General features: G+C 61.1%; 2 protein-coding genes across 2 annotated transcripts in view; one reads left to right on the top strand and one right to left on the bottom strand.

Moving 5' to 3' along the window:
* The window catches only part of PPL (periplakin), a 28,944-nt gene extending 20,488 nt beyond the window's left edge, over positions 1-8,456 (bottom strand). The window contains exon 1 of the mRNA XM_075165850.1: positions 8,342-8,456. Coding sequence (XP_075021951.1) covers positions 8,342-8,403 — 62 coding nt within the window. The 5' untranslated portion in view covers positions 8,404-8,456. The remainder of the gene's footprint in view (positions 1-8,341) is intronic.
* Positions 8,457-16,184: 7,728 nt separating this feature from the next.
* LOC142089020 (syntaxin-binding protein 4-like) overlaps positions 16,185-18,446 on the top strand; it is a 45,502-nt gene continuing 43,240 nt past the window's right edge. Inside the window, exon 1 of the mRNA XM_075164900.1 lies at positions 16,185-16,252. Within this exon, the coding sequence (XP_075021001.1) occupies positions 16,185-16,252 (68 nt within the window). The remainder of the gene's footprint in view (positions 16,253-18,446) is intronic.

Genomic DNA, 18,446 nt, shown 5'->3' with positions numbered 1-18,446 from the left:
GGAAATGGCCTGTTGACCAAGGCAGTCCTCTTCCAGGGCTTTGCAGTGGCTTCCCGGGACACGTGCTAGTGCCTAACTACCAGCAGGTAAGAGCCGAACCTGGCCTCGTCAGTCCCGTGCACCTCGGGGGACCGCACGCAGTCTTACGGAGCGGGGATGGAGCTCGCTGCCTTTCCAACGTGGGCACTGGGGGAAAAAGCTTGGCAAGCCCGGGTCTGGCCAGCCTCCTTCCTGGCACTGGTGCTCAGCTTCAGGACACGTTCCTGCCTGCCACGCGTGATATCGCTTTCAATGCAGCAGAACAAAACAAAACCCAGCTCTGGGCTTGTTCCTCCCTCCCTTGAACCCTTGAACCAGAAGCCTTGTAGCGTCTGTCAGCTCCACAAAAGTTCACGCTTCCCTGGGAAGTTCTGGCGTGGGCAGGATTTACACTGATTTTTTTCTTTTTATAGAAGCTGCATCATCAGGATGGTACTCGGCGCGGCTGGTGGTTTGTGTCTGTCACCGCTGCTGCTGCCTGCCTGGCACCTCCTGATGAGCAGAGCGATTGCCGTAATTACGGGCCCTCTCGCATCAGCAGAAACGAACCGAGCCGGCATTTCCGAGCAGAGGAGCAAACGAAGGGGTTGTGCGAGTCATGCAGCTGGTTGCAATAACTGCAAGGATGAGCCTCGTTTTCTGTTCAATAATCACAGCTGGAGGGTGCAGGGGTGCACCGGGAGGTGGATGTGGGTGGCTGGATCCTGCTGCAGTGGTAGAAGCAGCTCTTCAAAATCCACTTGAGGGTTTCTTCTAATCCGCATCCTCCCACGTAAACCAGGCAAAACGTCAGATGAAATCAGTGGAGAGAAAGTGGTTTGAAGCTGGGCGACGAAAATGTGCTGTGTGCCTTCAGATGGTGGTTACGCAGAGCTGGCATCTCCTGCATCTTGAGAAAGCTTGCAGCCACCAAGGAGCCTTCCTCCTCTCTCACTGATGAACTGGAGGCCACCTGAGCCTTGAGGGCAGGAGAGGCTGATGATCCAGGTGGGAGCTTGGGATGCTTTGCTGTGGGAGCTGAACCGGCACTGAGCAGGGCTCGGGAAGAGCTGGCAGGGCTTGCTGGCTCGTCTCCACGTTCCCTACCTTGGTCTCAGTGGGTTCTAGCAAGCCCATGGATGAATCTTCAGGATTTCAGTGGATCTATAGTATGGACGGAAAAACCATCCCAAAAAGCAGAAGAGGTTTGGGGCTTTTCTAGTTCTGGTTTTGACTGAAGCTTCTAAATAAAATTAAGCCAGGGATCCTTTGGGATCTGTGGCTGCGTTTCAGCCCGAGCTGTTGCTGCTGATCTGGTCTAGCAGAGCTGAGCCTGGAGCCTCTGCCCAGCCTTTGTGCTCGCTTTGCATCAGCAAAACTGATCTCAGGTGCCGGGAACCGGAGAGTGCAACACCCAGGCCCTGACCCTCTCACTCAGGTACCGGCTTTGCCGGCAGCATCCTCTGTGGCCGCGCTGCTGCTGCTGGAACCGCCAGGCCGGTTCGGGGTGGGGATGACGTGTCTGGGCGAGGATGCGCCCCTCGTCCCCTCTTCCCCTGGGTCTGAGCCACGAGCTCTAATCACCCCCGTTAATCACCCCATCACCGAGCCGGGGCTGCCAGCCGGTTCCCAGGCTGGCAGTGCTGCCCCCGCCCATCCCTTCCCCCCCTGCCCCCCGAGACTCGGGGAACCCAGCGCTGGGGCAGAGCCCCCCTCCACCCCCAGCCCCGGCGGAACCCGGGGGGCGACGGCCCCTTCTCCATCGCTGCGGGCAGCAGAAGCGGGTGTCGGGGCTGGGGGAATAGGGAGGGCAGGGGATGGTGTTTCCCTGGGTCGGAGAGGACGGTTTGCCCGGTAATCCAGAAATTACTGCTTTGATGTGCAGTATCTGGGTGACCAGGGAAGAGAAGACGCAGAGCTCGCTTGGAGCAAGCAAGGACATGCTCGGTTATGATGTGGGCATGGCTCTGCTGCTCAGCCTCGGCTTTCCTGACGCACGCAAGAAGAGCTGTTTGCTCTCTCCACCTCTGCGGTTTACGTGAGAGTCACCGGCGGAGCGGGTGACTGTCACCAGCTGAGGTTTTGCTGCAGGGAAATCTAATGAAAACCTCCCACGGGAGCTGGATCTCAAAACAGCCGCCGCAGCGTCGGGGGAGCTGCTCCTCCGCACCCCATCCCGTGCTGAACACGGCGCGGGACCCTGAACGGGGAGGGGTCCCAGCCCACCCCCCCTGCTGCTTGAAATGCAGAATTAATAAGTGTGCAGAAATGAATACAGAAATAAGAGAGATCTTACAAGAGAGAATAAGATCTCTCTTATTTCTGTATTTATTTCTGCATATTTATCACTTCTGTGCCACTTAATCAACCAACCTGGACATTACCAGTATGAGAAGATCAGCCCTATTAATTAATAATCTGCCTGCTCCGTAGCTGGGTCTGTGTTAATAAAACACGAGGATGAGCGCGGTCCCTGCATCCATCTGGATGTCAAGCAGGGTGCCGAAGGGATCGGCTGGGAAAGCCGCAATCTCCATGCCAGGGGATGGAGGAGGTCAGCTTGCCCGTGCCCTTCATCTGCCGAGAGGAGGAAGATGCAGGAGAAGCACAAGGCGAGGAGTCCTTGGCCAGCCCAGGAAAGGTGCGTGGATGGGATTTGCAGGAGACGGCTCTTTTGGGAAGCTGCTGGGAAAAGCCACGGGTGCATCCGGGCTTTGGAGCGGAGCTGCTGGCAGGGTAAGGCAAAGGGCTGCCGGGGCCAAAAAACAGGCAGGAGGGGATGGCCGGAGCATAGAGCGGAGCCAGGGAGGGAGAAGAGCAGGATTTGGCCATAGCCCAGCTGGGAAGGGCAGCGCACGTGAGACTGAGCAGAGGCAGGAGCAAAGGTGCCCAGGGCACGGCCCTTGCGAGGCTCCGGCCGAGGGAAGGGAAATGCAAAGCTTTTCTGCTAAAATAGATAAGTCTTTGTTTGAAAGATGATGGAGGGGAAAAAAAAAAAAAGCCTGGAAAAACTGGCTTGGCCATTTCTGGAGAACTTTAACATTTTCTGATCAGGAAGGAAAAAATGATATCACTCATGAAAAGCTGCGCTCGGCAGGAGCGTTATTTCTGTTCAATGCCGCCTTGAGCAGCTTAGCATCGCCTGGTTGGCGTGAAGGACCCGAGATTATTCCCGTGAGGAACCAGAGGGGTTTTTTTGAGTTTCTCCCAGCTGGGGAGCCGGGAGGAGGCAACTGCTCTGTGGCAGACTTCACTTCATCCGTGTACCACAATTCTGACCTCAGGTGATGCTTTGTTTCAGAGGGGCTTGGGTTTTTCTTAGGGTTTTGGGGTTTTTCTTAGGGTTTTGGTTGTGTTGTGGTTTTTTTTTTTTGGAAGAGAGGTTCTCAACAGACAAACACGATGATAATTATTGTGATATGGAAACTTTGCTGCTAAAAACTGGACTTTTTTCCTCTCTTCCTATTAGGTTGCACCCTCACTGAGAACAGCACTTTTTGGAGCAAACTTCCCCGAGGCCGGCACCTCCGGGATTCCGCAGGTCCGCACCCTGGCTCTGCACTTGCTGGCAGGTGGTAGGAAATCCCTTTGATTTCTCTGTCTCCGTTTTTCTCAAACAAGGAGGCTATTTCACTAATCCCCCCAAGTGAGGATGTTCAAACAGATACTCCTGGAGTTTTGACTGCTCCAGCTGACCGCGGTCCCTGGGAAAGCTCCTGCTGGGAGCTTGTCCCGTGAATCAGGAACTTGCTGGAAGGGTAATGGGAAGGGCTCTGTCCTGCTCCCTCGATGCTGGCCGTGCCCCTGCTCTCCGGCTGGGAAACCTTCCCATGCCAGGAGCTTCTCCGCAGGTGGGACGGCTCGGCCGGGGACAAGTGAGTCGCCTGAGGATGGAGTCCCAGCACGGATCCTGGTCCTGCTTACTGCACCCCACTACTGGGATGCACAGACGGTGCATCAGGCAGTGACCACCTCCTGCTGCCCTCAATTCCATTTCCATTTAATTTCCATTTATACAGATTTCATAAAAAACATACCCATGGGAGCACTGCTGCTGGAGACTGGGCTTTAGGAGGGACTTAAACTGCACGAATCCTCCAGAAGGCCAGAGCACAGAACTACAAATGCCCTTAAAGCTCCCCGAGCCGCAGCTACCGCTGCCTCATGCCGCTTATAACGACACTGGAGTGAAACTGTGGCAGAGCAGAGGACACAAGGGCTGGGCTATGGCTAGCGTAATTCAGGGTTGGGAGAGATTAAGATCTGGCTCAAAACTCCGGAGCAGCGTGCCGGCAAGCTACCCACGTTAGGGCGTAGCTGGACAGCAGGATTGCTGTGCTTAGTCCAGCTCGTTCCAATTATATTTATCTTCCCTCATAGTAATGGTGATATATTATTGTAATGGGCATGGAAATTAAAGCAGAAATAGGCCAGGCGATGGCGAGGCTTGCTCCACTCTAAATACAGAGCAGCTCCCCTGACTCACCTGCTGTCTGGTCCTTCGTGCTGACTCCAGCCCTACCAAACAGCCTCTAGAAACGGGTGCCAGCCCTGCAGGCAGAGCCCTCCCCGCTTCTGCTCCAGCTGCCTGCACCCCCTCTTAGATGGGGAGCGGGTCTCCTGACACCGTTAAGGGTCTCCAGGGCTGGGAGAACCTCCTGGATGGATGCTCTCACCAGGGGACCCCAAGGATGAACACCTTTCCTGCTGGCAGGAGGGTGACTTTCAGCAACGACTTCTCAAGGCTGAGTTGTGTTTTCCACCTTCCAAGCCTGGACTTTCTAAGAGAGAAACCAACCTCCTGTTTTCTAAGCATGGCAAGTGTTTGGTGAAGGTAACGGGGAAGGAGGGTGATGGTTTTCCCCCATACCACGTCCCTATTCAAGGCTTCTGCCTTCCCTTCTAGGGAGACATACATATATATATATATATACGATGTGCTAACAACACAGTAGTCATGGCCAGCCCCAGCTGAATCCCTACTGGGGTGGGGAGCGCAAGAAGAGCACAAAGCAACCGAGTCCATGAGACAAAAGAAATGTCATCATCATCCACATTCCCAGGCAAGGTAGGAGATGCCCACACAGCTACTGACGTGCCCGGGGTTGGACGGGGCTGGCTGCTGAGCCTGGAGACCACAAGCCCAGGCCAGAGCTGCTCCTAAGGAGAGACTTGGACCCTGGTCCTGCTAATTTGTGCATCAGAAAAACAAAACCTTGGGGAGCTGTTGAGGAGCATCGCCTGCACACTGGGGGTAAAGTAACCGCTGGGGCTGTGAGTGGTGTCAGGATGGATGGGGATGCGGTCCAGGCTGCTCGGCACAGAGCATTGCCGTGGTTTTCTTCCAGCCAAACCGCGGCACAGCGCGTGGCCGATGCGCTCCAAGACTCAACTGGTGTTGCCGAGGATGGATGAGCTGCGGCAAGCCAGAGGACCCGGCACCAAGTTGTCTTCAAACCATTGCAGCTTTGCAGGATTTAATGCCGCTCCTGTTCTTTCCCCGCTGTTGCCCTATTAAAGCTTCAAAGCAGGCTGCCTTTCCTCCTAACTAATGCTAGCGTGGGGCCGACAGCCTCCAGACGCGGAGGCGGTTGCCGCAAATAGCTCCTCCCTTGTTCAGAGAGGGGTTCGGCTCCCGCGGGCAGCTGCGTCCCCGGCACGGCGGAGGGATGGAGTGGGGAAACCCGTCCCTGCCCACCCCGACCTCTCAGCCCTGGGTCCTGGGCAGGCTGCGGGCAGCTCGGGGCTAGGCAGGGGAGCTGCTCGAAGCACATACGCTTTGAGGTGCTTTAGATGGGAGGCTGAAGGGCCAATTTGGGGTTGGGGAAGGGTGGCTGTCTGCATCCAGGGGGACAAAGAGTGTTGTTCGTGGGCAGATTACAGCTTGAGCTGCACAGGCTCAGGGAGATCTTGACTCTCCAGTGCTGCTCACCGAGATGCCCCCATCATGGGAAGGGCTCAAACCAAGGCTGAAGAAGCCACTAAGACTCACAGCGGCTCCTCGTCAGGCTACGACCTGCTGTAGGACGGCGCTTCCTGGGCAACCCCTAACTACATCAGCTGAGCTCGTAGCCCCGGCTCCTCATTGCTTGCAGGAAACATTCCAGCGCCCTCACACGCCTGCCAAACCGGTGCTTGTCACCGCTGTGCTTTGAAGGCTTGGTCACCGGCGGCACCTTGGCACTAAGCCCTCGTCTAAGGTGCAGCCCCTGCACCCCGGCTGCGCAGCCTGGCCGAAGCGCAGGAGGAGGCTGGGCTGTACACGGTGTCGAAATCTCCGTCCCTGTTTACGGCGGGGGCGGTCGGTTGATTTTAGCAGTGTTGCTCTGTTTTTCTAGCAGCAAAACTGGGCGGGAGCCGGCTGGGAGCCCGGCAGCGCCTGGAGCAGGGGACGGGGTGCAGGAGCTCCTCGCTTCTTCGCAATCCTTTTCCAGCAAGTTGTTTAACCGGTCCGGCACCGGCTTCCCCAGCTTGATGGTGGGGCTGTTTCCACACGGTGGGAGTGTTCCCTGGATTCACAGATGTTTGTAAACTCCAACACAGGAATTAACAAATTGGGGCTAATAAGCACAGCCCTCCCCGAGGTGTGCACGGACAGCCGGGGCGCAGGGAGGGAGGGTGGCCCGAGGCCATAGCCCTGCGCTGCTTCCTCAGCCACCGGCCAGCCAGAAAAATAAAGATTTCGGCCTGGCCCGCAGCCTTCGAAGGTGCTTTGGCACCTGCCCAGAGCCAGCTGGGCTGGCAGACAGGGCGGCGGAGGGAAGACCATCCTCCCGAGCCCCATCCGCTGTCGGATGATGACGTGAGCACGGGGTACCCGGCGCTGGCAGGGCTCGGAGCGTGGCAGTGGGGACCCTGGCTGCAGCCCCAGGCTGGGGATCACAGGGTGGGTACCCGGCGCAGAGGAGGTCTGTCTTCTCCTGCCTCCCAACACCCTGACGCTGCTCAGAGTCCCGAGATGTCAACCCAGGTGTGGCGCTTCTCATTTTCAAGCCTTCCACTAACAAACACCCCCGAAGACTAGAAGTGCAACTGGGTATTTACACCGTCCTTCGACCATGGGAACGCTGGGGCTCAGGCCATCAGGGAGGCACATGCTGAGCCTCAGAGGGCTCTGTGCCATCCATCTCCTCCTGCCAGCCCTCTCCAGGGCAGGAGCTGGCAGCAGAGTGTGCCCCGGGCTTTGGGAGCAGGAGCCTGGGTGGCCCTGCTGAGCCAGCCGGGCTGCCGGGGGAGCCCGTCCCCAGGGCTGAAGCTGGAGCCTCAGCCCGAATGGAGGGAGCTCAGCAAATACCAAAGCCCGAGCACCCACCGTGCCAGGGCAGCACCCTCCCCTCTCGGGGAACGCCCCTCCTACGCGCCACAGCACCGCACCCGCGGGCAGGGAGCAGCGAGGGGCTCCCCCAGCTCGGAAGACGTCGGCGCCTTCTGGGCTGACTGGTCCCTTTCTGGGTCCCTGAAGGCACCTCAGCTCCTGTACCAGCTCCCCAGTTTCCTTCCCAAAGGAGGATTTTATGGGAGCAGGGCGGCTGCTCCGAGCCCACCGGCCAGGGCAAGTGCCTCTGGAGAGGGATGAACAAGCCATGGGCTCGAATCTGCACCAGCCGTCCCGCTCCGCCTGCTCCAGAGCCCCTGCAGCTCCTCCGGGAAACGCAGGACGCGCTTCTGAATCGATCCAAACATCCACCTCTTTGGAAAAATATCCCCTGTGCCACCCGCCCCGTGCGGGCAGGGGCCGGGGGCTGCCCGCTCTCCAGCCCCCCTCCTGCAGCAATGCATCGCGCGGCCCGGAGAGGGGCCAAGCCTTCTCGGGGAGGAGGAATTTTTACATCTTCTCCCTTTTAACAGTAACCTTTGCCGGGGCGCATTTCAACACGCTGCTCTTTTTTTTGTCACCAGTACAACTGAAACGCATCCCCACCCCATCAGAAAGAGCTGAAAGACGAGCGAGTGACTACCCGGTCCTGACGGACCACGTGGATGAAGGCTGAGGACAGCGAGACTTTTTTTCCCTGAGATCTAACCCAGCACACGCCTGGGAAGCGAAGGAACCCGCTCCCGGGAGCTGCCGCTACGGCGATGCGAGGGGAACCGGGGAAAAAACCATCTCGGTGCCTTCACCGGGCACCAGAGGCGTGGACCCAGCTCGGAGAGGAGCTGACACTCCGGGGGTCCCCACGCCCCGGGGGTCCCCGCACGCCGGGGGGTGCCCAGGCTCCGCCAAGCCCCGGCGCCGGGAGGGGATGCTGCGGGATGGGAGCCTCGGGATCGCGGCGCCGCTTGGCCCGGGCGGAGCGGGGCTGCCCGGGGCCGGGACACTCACCTCTTCTTCTGCACGGAGGGGCTGTATTTCCCTTTGTTGCGTTTCCTGAAGAGCGAGTGCATCGCGTCCCCGGCACGGCGCCCGCCGCGCTCCGCCTGCTCTTCCCCCGCCGCCGCCCGCAGCCTCTGCACCGCCACCGGGCCGGGCCGCGCCGGGAGGCGGGGACGGGCTGCACCGCCTCCTGCCTGCCTCCTGCCTGCTCCTGCCTGCCGCTGCCCCGGCCCGGCCCCCCCCTCCCCGCCCCGCAGCATCCTCCCCCGCCCGCCCCCGGCGCTCCCCGGCTTCCAGGAGGGTTTTGACGGAGCCCAGCGCTCCCCGTTCCAGCCCTGCCTGAAAGGGGCTCCGGCGGGACTGGACCCCCCCCCAAAATGTGTAGGGTCAACCGTGACATCCCCCTGGACTCAGGGGGTAGGTGGGGAGCAGCAGAGCCGGGAGCAGCCGGATTGCTAACCCAGCCCCGATGCGGCCAGGGGTGATGGGCACAGGCGTGGAGGGGCAGCCAAGGGGACTGGCTGCCTCCCCCCCAGCCTCCCTGCACCATCTGCCTCGCCCCAGCACCTCCCGCCTCGCCCCAGCACCTCCCGGGGGTTTTCTGTCTTTAGGAGGGACCGGTGTGCCCAGCATCACAGCTCCTTCCAAGTGCATCCTTCCCTGGGGCCTGCAACCCCGCTCGGGAAGCCCGTGCCAGCGCTGCCCTTGCCTGTGCTGGGGCAGATCCCCCCAGCAAAGGGGGATCCCCTCCTCCCCGGGGGGCCTGGTCGCACAGGCAGCAAGAAGGCAATGAGATGCTCCCCCCAGGCCCGCTGCAGCCTAAGAGGTTTTGCTCACACGTCTACAAGCACGCAGCAGTCAGCAATTAGGACCAGCTCTGGCCTTTTTATCCCAGGATTTTGTGCCCATGTGGGATTAAAGGCCTGATTGTAGCTTCCCCACCAGCCCCAAATCCTCTGCTGATTTTCATTCTGGGGGCAAGTCAGTGCACACTGTGACCTATTGATCCCGATCCCCTGCGTACGTTGGATCGTCTCTGCTCCAGGGCGGCTCGTCCCAGGCGCCCTTAGAGAGCACAGAGCCCTCCCGCTGGCGAGACGTTCCCCTGCAGGTCCGGCTTCACCAGCCCGGGGTGCTGGGTGGCTGTGGGTCCCGGCGGCAACAGCGCAAGGCAAGTGCGTGTGTGTCTCTGTGTGTTTGTAGGAGGATTTCCCCCATCCCGGTGCAGCGCGGGTTGTCCTCCTGGCTGCTTTTGGGGGGTTAGAGGCAGTTTCCTCGTGGGGCTGAGCACATCGGCACGCAGCGGGGAGGCTGCCAGAGGCTCTGCGGCACCAGGGTGGTCCGACTGTGTTCCCCGTCTTTGCCAGCCGCTTCTCGGTGGTGAATCAGTCACCAGAAACCAGCCTGGCTGCGAGGCTGAAACCCACAGGTGATGGCCCGCGGAGCCTTGACCCCGCTCGGAGCCGGGCTACCACCCTGCAAAACAGCAACGCTTTGCGTTTTGATGGCCTTGTCCAGCCAAGCATCTTCAAGCCTTCAGCGAGCAGAGATGTATTTAACACGCTCGCAGGTGCCCAAGGCTGTGCCGTAGCCGGATCTGGTGGTGCCATGTTCTGGCAGGGGTGGCAGGTCCTGCCGGGATCGAGCTTCCCGTGGGGTGAAACCGTGCAATGAGACTCATACCCCGTCCGCTGCCGGGGGTGATGGGGTGAGGCCGAAGCAGCCCTCCCACACCAGCCCCGAAACAGCCTGAATGAGGGCTGGGGCCGAGTTTCTGGGCTTTATCAGTTACCGGCCCTGACGACTCCATTTTAACTATAACTGAGATTACAGCTTTGTCTTCAGGGTGCCCAGCTTCAATTTTTTGCTTCTAAATAGATTCAGTTTGTGAGAATCCCCTTGGTAAGAACCGTTCATCCAATCCTGCCAGTACCGGTTAATCCCTGCGGGCTGGCGGGGCTGGCAGTGCCGGGAGCCTGGCACACTCCCCACTACAGCCACGCGTCCCTGCCGGGCTCCTGCCCGGGCTGAGGAGCAGACCAGGCTTTCCCTATTTTTTTTTGGTGGGGAGGATTTGCCCCGTGCTGCGGTTCGTTCGGGGGCTGCGAGCATCCCCGTGCCACAGAGGCAGCGCTGCCCGGCCAGGCAGCACCCGCATCCCCACCCTCCCCGCCCCGGGCAGCGTGCGCTGGCTCCGATCCCGAAACAAGGGGAGGCGAGGAGGGAGAAACCCAACCTACCTTCTTTTATTTTACCGCGTGAAGTTCTATGTGTCTTTATTTGCTGTAGAAACCACTGTCTGGTTTTCATGCTTTTGCATCCCCCCCAATATCTAGCGGCAACACGTTCCTGGGTGCTCAGGGGACCGGTCGCTCCAGCTCCCCCCCATGAGCTGTACGCACCCCAGAGCCCCCCTCGTTCTTAACCCCTTTGCGAAGGTGAGCAGAGGCTGGGTTTAGGGATGAAATGCCTTTGCCTACTGGAGGCTTTTTACATTACATCTTCTCCTGCACCAGCTCTGCAGCCTTAATCCTTCTAATCTCCCCGCATCTCTGGCGTGGCTCATTTTTGTGTGTGAATGCCCTTGAGAGCCACAAAATTGCAGCTGCTGGGTGAAATGCTGAGCGGTGAGAAACTCCATCGTAGTGGAAAACTATGTCTTATGTAAACTGCCCAGGTATTTTGCCTTTACGCTGGCTTGGGATCAGAGGCGCTGTGCAAAAGTGTGCTTTTGGGGACCTGGGGGCCTGTGGTTTGGGGGTGCTGGCAGCTCTCGTACGAGCTCCAGTGCCTGCCCAAAGCACCGCACACCCCGTGCTGAGGTTTCCTCCCCAGCTGGGGTCTGCCGGAGCCACAGCTCAGAGCTGAGACGGGAGGAGGGTTGTTTTGCAGCGTTTATTTTGCAAATGAGCCTTTTGGCAGCTTTACTGATGCAGCCGGTCCCCGCTGCGCCCTGGGCCCCCCCACTCCTGCTGCTGCCGGACCTGGCGCATCCCTGTGCCGGTCCCCAGAGCCGATGCTGCCGGCTCCTCTGAAGCTTCTTGAGCATCCAGAAGTAGGGGTGTCCCTGTGCTGGGAGAGGGCTTTGGCTCTGCCGTGCCCCGGGAGCTGCCGAGCAGGGCTGGGCCCCTCTGCGGGGCAGCCAGGAGCTCGTGGGGGGGATGTCAAGCCCCAGGGGTGCACTGGGTGCTGCTGACGGGGACCCTGAGAAGCCCTGCTCAGGGCTGGAGCCCACCGGGACCCCCCCACCCAGCCGTGCTCCCATGACTCCTCTCCAGCCCTTAAAGAACCCATCGAGCTCCTTCCACGGGGGGCGAGTACCTCGACAGAGGCAATATTGACTTAACCTGGGTAAGAAGCTCTTGAGCCGCTGCGCGGGAGGGGAGCAGGAGAGGAGCATGTTTTATGCAACGAGATTGCATTTTCCTGGCAAGCCCTTCGCCGGCGCAGATCCCACACCCTGCCGAGCTCGCCCTGCTCCACCCTGCACCGTCCCCATCGCCGCCGGCCGAGGCCGACCCCGCTGCCGAGAGGTGCAGGGTGGGCATCAGCTGCCGGGGTCTTGCTCTCCGCCGACACCTTCGCAACGGGCTTGGCCATCCCACCGCGTCCCAGCGTCCCACCCCACGCAAGCCCGTCCTAATTCGGGAAGGCATCGGGGCTTGGTGGGTCAAGCCAGCATCGTGGCAGTGGCATCCCCCTCCCCAAAAGGCACCACGGCCCCGGCACGTCCTGCGGTGCCGAGGGGTTTTGGGGACCCATCGCAGCAGAGGAGCCGGGCACTGGGGTGCTCAGCCCTGGGGGCTTTTCAGCGGCGTTTCCCAATGAAGAACTTTAGGATTCAGCTTTGGATGGGGGGGGTAAAATAATTTGGAAATTTCTTCCAAAAGCTGAGACACTTGGTGGAACACAAAGCAACAGTGGATCGGCCAAAAACTCATTTATTTTCTGGGTGGGACTTTTTGACAGCCCTCCTCGGAGGGGCCAGCTGAGCCGCTCGCTCCCGTGTCTGGGGGGTTTCTGGCTGTCGGGGTGGGAAGGGAGTTCCCGCTCGCGGCCGACGCGGCGCAGGAAAGCAGGGCACCGAAACACCTCCGCGCTGCTGCTTCCTTCTCGCCGGCTCCCACGTGCGCAGGAATGCAGCCGTGCTCGTTCCTAACTGGTCCTGTGCCGGGCGAAACCTCCCTCAGCTCCGTTTAAGGCTGGTTTTGCTCCGAAATCAGGAGCCAGCCCGGCTGCTCCGGCCCCATCCCACAGCCCCTGTGAGCCCCGATAGCTTTAAATGGGTCTTGTGGGATGCGGTGGCTCGAAGGACGAAGCTCAGGGCTTCATCAAGCTGTGAGAAATAAATAAATAAAATAAAATAAGTGCATTGCTCCCAAGTGGAGCCAAAGGTTGGGAAAGCTCCTGCCCCAGCAGGGAAGTGGTTTTTTTTCTGCTGCACTTGCTGATTTGAGCCCAAGTGTCATCAAGGGAGTTAAATATTGAACAAACACTAAGCAAAAGCCGGCGCTAGCAGCCAAGCAAAACAAAGGCTGAGCGAGGCCGGTGCTCTGACTCATGTGGCATGAAAATGCAGAATGGAATAAATTAAATTTCAGCTCTTCCTCATCCTCCCGGTGCGATATGCAGCAGAGGAGCCGCGTTGTCACCGGCGGTGCAGCTGAGCACGCTGGTGTGGTGGCTTTGGGGTGCTGGGGGGTGCTGGTGCCACCCGTGCCAGGCTGGAGACACCAAGTGGTGGCACCCACGGAGGGCATTGAGGAGGGATCGGGGGCATCTGCACCAAACTGTGGGGGGATGGACAGAGGGGGACACCCCATCCTTGGTGGTCCCTATCCTGTGTCCCCCAGCCATGGCTTTCGGAAAGGCACTGAGCACCGTACAATGGGGCTGGTGGCATCAGAATTTTAAGATCGTGATGTGCTCGCTGCATCCGAGGTGGTGGCAGCCGCTCTTGGTCCTTATTCTCCTGTCTCATGAAGGGATGGAGAGGAGAGGGGGGTCCCAGCTCCCCAGGGGGGACACCCAGGTGTCCCCTCTGCCTCCTGCGTGGCACGATGCTGCAGTCCCGGACCCCCACGCAGGAGCTCCAGTCTCGTGGGAGCTCGGAGGCGAGCCATGCCCCTCTGCAGCCCCGTACCATCGATGGACCCGAGGCCAAAGGGGCTCCCGCTGCCCGCAGAGGGGCATCACAGCCGAGATCCTGGCCGGGATGTCCCAAGGTAGGGTCTGCCCCAGCACAGGCTTCCCAGGACCCATCGAGAGGCAGAAAAAGGTCAAGCCTCCATGGCAGGCTTTGGCCCGTGATGTAAAAGCTGGGAATTTCCGGGGTGTAATGATTGCATCTGTATAAATATGCAGATGGAGCGCACCCACGGGCAGCTGCCTCTGATGGGCGAGGGAGATAATGCTCCGCTTCCGCCAGCACGGAAACACGGAGGAAAGGGCAAGGCAGGGTGTCCCTCCCCGGCACATCTCTGATTCACGCCACGAGCCCGGCTCGGGGGACGCTGTGACCCCCCAGGGCTGTGGGCAAGGGGGGGGACGCATCCGTGGGGCATCCCTGCGGGCTCCCGGCAGCTGCAGGGAGGGAGGTGGAAATGATGCTCCAGGGCACCCTGCACCTCGGTGGAGCTGGACCGCTGGCACCAGGGCAGGATCAGGGTGGCCTCGATGTCCCCGAGGCCCCTGGGTGCTGTCCTGCCCCGGAGCGGGGTGACACCGCCTTTGACAATCCCGACCGGTGAGACCGGGAGAGGCCGGCCCAGCCCCGAGCTGGTCGTGGCACCCCAGCACCCCTGCACCCGCCTGCTCCCAGAGGTTTCGGCAAACCCTGCTGCCCGTCCTCTCCCAGCAGCAGAAACCGGTCCCGGGGCTCACGCCCGGCACCGCCCGGCACCGGGTTGCGACAGCCCTGGGAGCGGGTGGCTCTCCCTGCACCGGCGTGGGGTACCGGCACCCCTCGGCAGGAGGGGTCACTGGGCTGGGGAAGGTCGTGCTCCCCAAATGCACCGTGGGGTGTCCCTATGGAGAAGGGTCCTGGCCAGGGATGCGCTGCAGAGGGCTGGCCAGGACCCTAAGGGCGTGCAGGGACGAAGCCCCGGCGGTGGCGGCTGTCCCGGGTGGAGGACTGGATCTCCTCAGGGGATGGTCACCGGGCTGGCAGGCAGCAGGTGAAAAGGATTTTGGCACCGGTGTGTCCTGCACAGTCACTCGGAAAGGATGCCGAGCGGGATCAGCCTTGATTCACCCCCTTCTCCAGGCAGCTTCGTTAGCGCCTGACGAGCAGTGCCTGCGGGCTGTCACCCCGGGCACGGGCGCATCCTCCTGGGCGGCTGCCGGGTGCCGTGGGGCCCCGCGCCCGCCTGTCCCGGGTCCGCCCGCCGGCCTCCTCCCTCCTCTTCGTCACAGCGTGGGTGGCGCGGGCTGGGGCGGCCGCGCTGACCCCGAGGACCGAGGTCTCCCAACACATCTCCCGCGGGCACTCGTGCCCTGGCTGGAGATGCCACCGGCCACCACCGCGTCCCCAGAGACCCGCCGTGCCCCCTGCCCGCGGGACGCGGCTCGGGCAGCAGTGGCCGGACAGGCGGATTGCCACCATCTCTACCATTTGGTGTTTTCCCCAGTTAGTCCCCAAGTGTCCCAGTGTTACCTGGCCAGGGGGGAGCGGTGGGCACAGGACCTGGCCCTTGGTGGGCCGGGCGGCTTTCCCGGGCCATGCGGGATGGGGACAGACGGATGCATTTCGTAACCCCCAGGACTCACCTAATCCCCAGGTCCCGGCTGCCCCGGGGTGGTCCCGTGGGACCGCGCCTGATGGGGAGAGGGAGAACTAAAATATGCATCATGCAGCAGGTCGATGCACATTCGTGTCTTTTCCATCACCCTGAATCAGGGACGTGTCTGCCCGTCCTGCCGTCTGCCCGTCCCACCCCCAGCCGCATACGGGGAAGCACGGCGGGGCCAGCCGCCACCTCGCTGCTCCGGGATAATTCACAGGGACGAGCCCCCCCCCCCGCTTCAAACAGTTTCCATCTGCCCACCGGCGCTTGCTCCCAGCGCTTTCCTAATAGTCTAAAAGATCATTCGGATACTCGGCTATGACCAGACGACCTTAAACAAGAGGGGAAAAAAAACCCATGCAAGAATTGTGCCCCAAGTTATAGAAATAATTAGCACTGCCGAAGCCCGTTGGCAGCGGCTGGGGAGGAGGGGAGCCGCGCGCGTCGCCGCAGCCCGGGCTTAGCGCAGGTCAGTGACACCTGCAATCGGCTTTAAATAGTTTGTTGTGGCAGGTTAACCATCGATTATCACCATCGTTAATGATTATAACCATCATTACAGCCACTGGAAGTGCAAGGCGAGGGGAGGACCTCACTGGTAGGGGGGTGAAGGGGTCATCCTGTTAAAATAAATCCTCAATTTATTGAACCGGGGCCATGGCAGGCAGGGAGAGCCCCCGGCTGACGGCCGCACACCGCTGGTGGGACGCCTTTGCCGGGTGCTGTGGGTGTCCCGCGGCGGAGGCACTCACCGTGCCGTGCCCCCAGCGGCTCCGACCCCGGGTGGGGGCTCAGACCTGCCGGCTGGAATTAGCCCTACCACAGCATCCCCGGCCAGCGGCACAGCCGTGCCATGCCTGCCCGGCGCCGCAGAACTGGAGACATCGGCGGGGTTTAGCCGGGGGGGAGCCGGGAGAGGGGCGATCACATGCTCACCCGCCCGGGATTAGATGTGGCTGGCCGTGCCGGGGAGCCGTGCCGGCCACCGGCGCTCTGAGCCCATGGCCCTGGGCAGCAGGAGGTGGCCGCGGCGGCCCTAAGGGCTCGGCAGGGACGGGTGGCCCCGGATGATGTCCTACCTCCAGCCCCCTGGCCGGGACCTGGAGCACTTCGGTGGGCTTTCTCTCATTTACTGGTAAGCAGGGCAGGATGCTGCCACGCCGGGAACAGGGCATCGCTCGGCGTCTCGGACCCCGTTTTCGGGAGCAGCGTTAGCCCGCGGAGGGAGGATGCACTCAGTGACCCCACAGCTTTTTGCGGGGTTTAATTCAGTTCATTTTGGTGGCCCCTCTCCGGCGGGCAGGGACTCACGGGGGTCCCACAGCATCCGAGTTCCCCTGGGAGGGGCAGCACACAGCTGAGGCCGGTATCGGCCAGGGGTGGGGAAGGGCATTTATTTTGCAGGCAGCAGCTGGGGAAGCACCCAAGGCTGCTTGCAGAGGCTGTGGGTGCTCTTGTTCCTGTTGCAACCCCGGTGCTGGGCTCTCCCATCTGGCAAAACCAGCCTCCCCGAAGGGACCGCGTCCACTCCACGCCGCTGCCCGGGGGGCAGGTGGGTGCGGAGCGGGGACCCCCCACGTGGGTGCGTGGAAGGCGGCAGGCACGGCGGAGGGGACGGGAGGTGAAGGCGGGCGCAGGGCGGCTGCAGATGTCTATGTAGGGCAGAGGGAGCCAGTGGGAGTGCGGCTGCGGCCGGGGTCAGGGTTCAGAGCATGCGGCTTTAGCCGATTAACTGGGGGTCAGTGGGCCGGATCCAGAGCTGGTGGGGGCCCCGGCGGGCTCCTGGGGCCACCCTGAGGTTTGGCAAGAGGCTTTCTTGGGCTGGCCGAGCCTGGGCATCCCCCCTGGGGACCGAGAGCCCGGGGCACCCTGCAGTCACCGGGGACCATGGAGGCTGCTGGGGTGCGATCCGTCTCCTGCTGAAGTAGGTCATTGGGGGGGGGCTGGGGGGCGGCAGCACCCCACAGGGGTGCAGGCAGGCTGGCAAGTGGGGTGACCACTACCTCCAGCTGAGAGATTGGTTTGGGGGGCTTACGCCAATGCCTCCCTGCTGCTTTTGGGTGCAGAAAAGGCAGAATCCGTTGCCGGTCAGAAGGAGGTAGTGCAGGACAGGTTCGACCTCGTGGGGTGCTTTTTGGGGAGCACTGCCAGGTTGGTGCCACTGATGGGTGTCGATGTCATGGGGCCACGGTCTGCGTACCAGGGCTGGGGAAGTCAAGGCAGTGCTACACCCCTGCCCAGCAGCGTTAGCAGCCTCACCGGGGTCCCCTCGGGCATCCCTAGCTCCAGGAGCTGCTAAGCCCCGCTTCCCTGCGCTTGCAAGGCAAAAATGCTCAAAAACCATTTTCTACATCAGAAATCTGCTCATATACCAGGGTTTTGGGTCGAAACCTCCTCCAGTTTTGCCCGCTGGGATACGCTTTGTGCGGATGGAGAGCCCCAGCCGAGGGGCGGCCAGCTTTGTGCCGGGGGACCAGCCCCCGCGTGTGACGGGTGCCGGCTGTGCCGGCCGGCGTTTGGCTGGCAGCTCCGCCGGGATGCGGCGGAGGGCAGCGAGCAGATGGTGGGGAGATAACACCTCCCCAGCGCTCCGATAAGTATGGCCCCGCTCCGCCGCTGATTAAAAGATTAATTTTAGAGTTTGAAATAGGAATTTCATAAATAAACGTGAGATGCCAGCAGGACCTCACTGGGACATGGGGTGGCGATGGGCGGGGTGCGTGGCTGGACCGGCAGCTCGTCTCTGAGCACCGGTTTCTCCCGGCAGTGATGCCGGCGTGACCCCGCGGGGCTCTCCCGTACAGCCTCGCTCCTCCGGAGAGCGGCTGCTGGAGGCCGTAAGCAGGTTTTACAATGATGGCTTTTGTGCAGGCCCAGTGGGAAATAAAGCAGCCCCGAAGGTGCCCATCGATGCCGGGCAGGTCTTGTGGCTGGTGGCCGGACCATGCTGTGCGTGCCCTGGGTGGGCGCGGACCCGCTGCCGGCTCCTCACTGGGCACGGCCGGGGTGCAAGACCAGCCCGGCGCTTCCCCCAACCCTCTTTGCATTATTATTGCTGCCACGATTACGGCTTGTGCCGGGGTCTGGGTTTGAGCACGGGGATGTTCGCAGCTCGAGGACGGGTCAAAGCTCTTCACCGTGCTCCCCGCTCGGTGGCGCGTTCTGAAATCTTTCCCCAAAATACGTTGTTTTCCTGTCTTTCCATACCCAGCCATTTCCCTCCCCTCCTTCTTTCCCTCTTCTTTCTTATGGATTCACTTGAGTGCGTTCCCTGCCATCGTTCTTGCGTTTTCCCTAATTGGGGAAATTAATTGATTTGCTGCTCCCCG

This window comes from Calonectris borealis, chromosome 16, assembly GCF_964195595.1.
Source record: "Calonectris borealis chromosome 16, bCalBor7.hap1.2, whole genome shotgun sequence".
NCBI lineage: Eukaryota > Metazoa > Chordata > Aves > Procellariiformes > Procellariidae > Calonectris > Calonectris borealis.
The sequence above is the reverse complement of the archived record's forward strand: the minus strand, read 5'-3'. Positions and strand labels throughout refer to the sequence as shown.